At 43.9% G+C, this 1,493-nt stretch overlaps 1 protein-coding gene across 1 annotated transcript; it reads right to left on the bottom strand.

The window, feature by feature from the left end:
* Positions 1 to 21: 21 nt before the first annotated feature.
* On the bottom strand, positions 22 to 1,417 carry LOC107577625 (homeobox protein MOX-1-like). The gene is made up of 2 exons (XM_016263680.1): positions 1,204 to 1,417; positions 22 to 581 (listed from the first exon to the last, which is right to left on the bottom strand). The coding sequence occupies exons 1-2, from the start codon at positions 1,411 to 1,413 to the stop codon at positions 459 to 461; spliced, it is 333 nt and encodes a 110-aa protein (XP_016119166.1). The 5' UTR covers positions 1,414 to 1,417; the 3' UTR covers positions 22 to 458.
* Positions 1,418 to 1,493: the final 76 nt, after the last annotated feature.

The following is a 1,493-nucleotide window of genomic DNA, read 5'->3' as shown; positions in this document are numbered from 1 at the left end:
GGTAAAAATAAAGATGTGATGTCAATGCTTTTGTGGGTTGACGTGATCCAGAGACCGTCTAGTCATTCTGCGGAGCTTCACATGTGTTTCTGATCAGGCTTCAGGTACCATCACCACAGTGTGAAAGACCTACCTCATGCCGTCATGGCTGGAGGTCAAAGCTATTAAACCAGGGCATGAACAGTTGATATAATTTGTTTTTACATGTGAGTAATTGGGTTTTTATAGGCCTCTGATTTCACTCGATCTGTTTACGAATGAAAGTGAAACGTGGACTGAAAGTGGATGGTACTTCCAAGCCGTTGAAGCTCTGTTGATAATTAGTCATCTGAGCGAAAAGAGCAACATGAAGCAGTGTAACGGGACACGTGGAAGGACTAGTGAAAAATTGGACATCGTGTATATGGCCGGGGTGATTTGGGTGACTGTAAATATGAGCAAATGTCTAGATCAGAGTTTTACTCGGAGCTGGGCGACGCGGCGGAGTCCATCTCATCTGCTTCAAGGTCGTGAGGAGATGCAGGCTGTCCTCCTTTCACTCTCTTCCACTTCATCCGTCTGTTTTGAAACCACACTTTCACCTGTGGATAAAAACAGTGATGCATTAAAACAGTCTGGAAATGATTTTGAGAATAAACGCATACTCTCTTGAGTGATTTGAAATAATTTTGCAGCCAGCAAATCAAGAGATTTGTGACATTATTTTTGACGGCTAAGCTCTGAGGAACGCAAGTCTGTGACCCCTGTGCATCCCTCTCTCCCTGTGGAAACATAGGAACATGGACCATCTGTTCCCACACTATTTTTACTTGCTCCTTCTTGACTGAATCTGTCTGCCACTCATTTTGAAAGCAAAGGGTGGCAGACAGCCAAGATATGTAGGATGCATCGGAAAAAGTGGAGAAAATGTTGCAAAGGGATTCGGGAGAAGCCCAGATTTGTGCTGGGATCTGGCATATGCTTGGGATTCAGGCCTGGGAAAACCATCAAGGACCAAGCTAAGTGTGGTCTGAGCATAAGAAAAAAAAAAGAGCCTAGTCCGAAATCGTTGAAGGTCGAAGTCAGGGATTGATGGGATGACGGCTCTGCTTCGGAATTGTCAATCATATTTCATACAGACTCATTTAAACTTGACGGATGAGTGTTTTCTTCACTGTTTTCAGCCAAAAATACCACTAGCATGAGCTGAAGTATCTTTTGTACCTGTCTCTCAGTGAGGTCAAGGTTGACAGCGATCTCGTAGCGGCGCAGGCGGGTCAAGTAGTTATGGTGGGTGAACTCGGCTTCCAGCTCCCGGAGTTGCTCCTTGGTAAAGGCAGTCCGTTCCTTTCTAGCCTTGCAGTTTGAGTCTGCTTTGAAGCTTGAGTCCTGAATTTCTAGAGGATACAAAGGAAAAAAGAGACTAGTTAGCATTAGATTTGTGATCTATGGCAGTTAAATCATATTTTAAAGCACACATTTGTAATTGAACAGGTTCATTTACAGGGATAGTT

This window comes from Sinocyclocheilus grahami, unplaced genomic scaffold (assembly GCF_001515645.1).
Source record: "Sinocyclocheilus grahami isolate Dianchi unplaced genomic scaffold, SAMN03320097.WGS_v1.1 scaffold6638.1, whole genome shotgun sequence".
NCBI classification, from domain to species: domain Eukaryota; kingdom Metazoa; phylum Chordata; class Actinopteri; order Cypriniformes; family Cyprinidae; genus Sinocyclocheilus; species Sinocyclocheilus grahami.
The sequence above is the reverse complement of the archived record's forward strand: the minus strand, read 5'-3'. Positions and strand labels throughout refer to the sequence as shown.

Excerpts from the sequence above, each read along its gene's own strand:
- LOC107577625 (XM_016263680.1), bottom strand. The coding sequence starts at position 1,413 with ATGCTAACTAGTCTCTTTTTTCCTTTGTATCCTCTAGAAATTCAGGAC. Across the intron at positions 582-1,203 it reads TTGACCTCACTGAGAGACAG|GTGAAAGTGTGGTTTCAAAA; the intron begins GTACAAAAGATA and ends TTTTATCCACAG.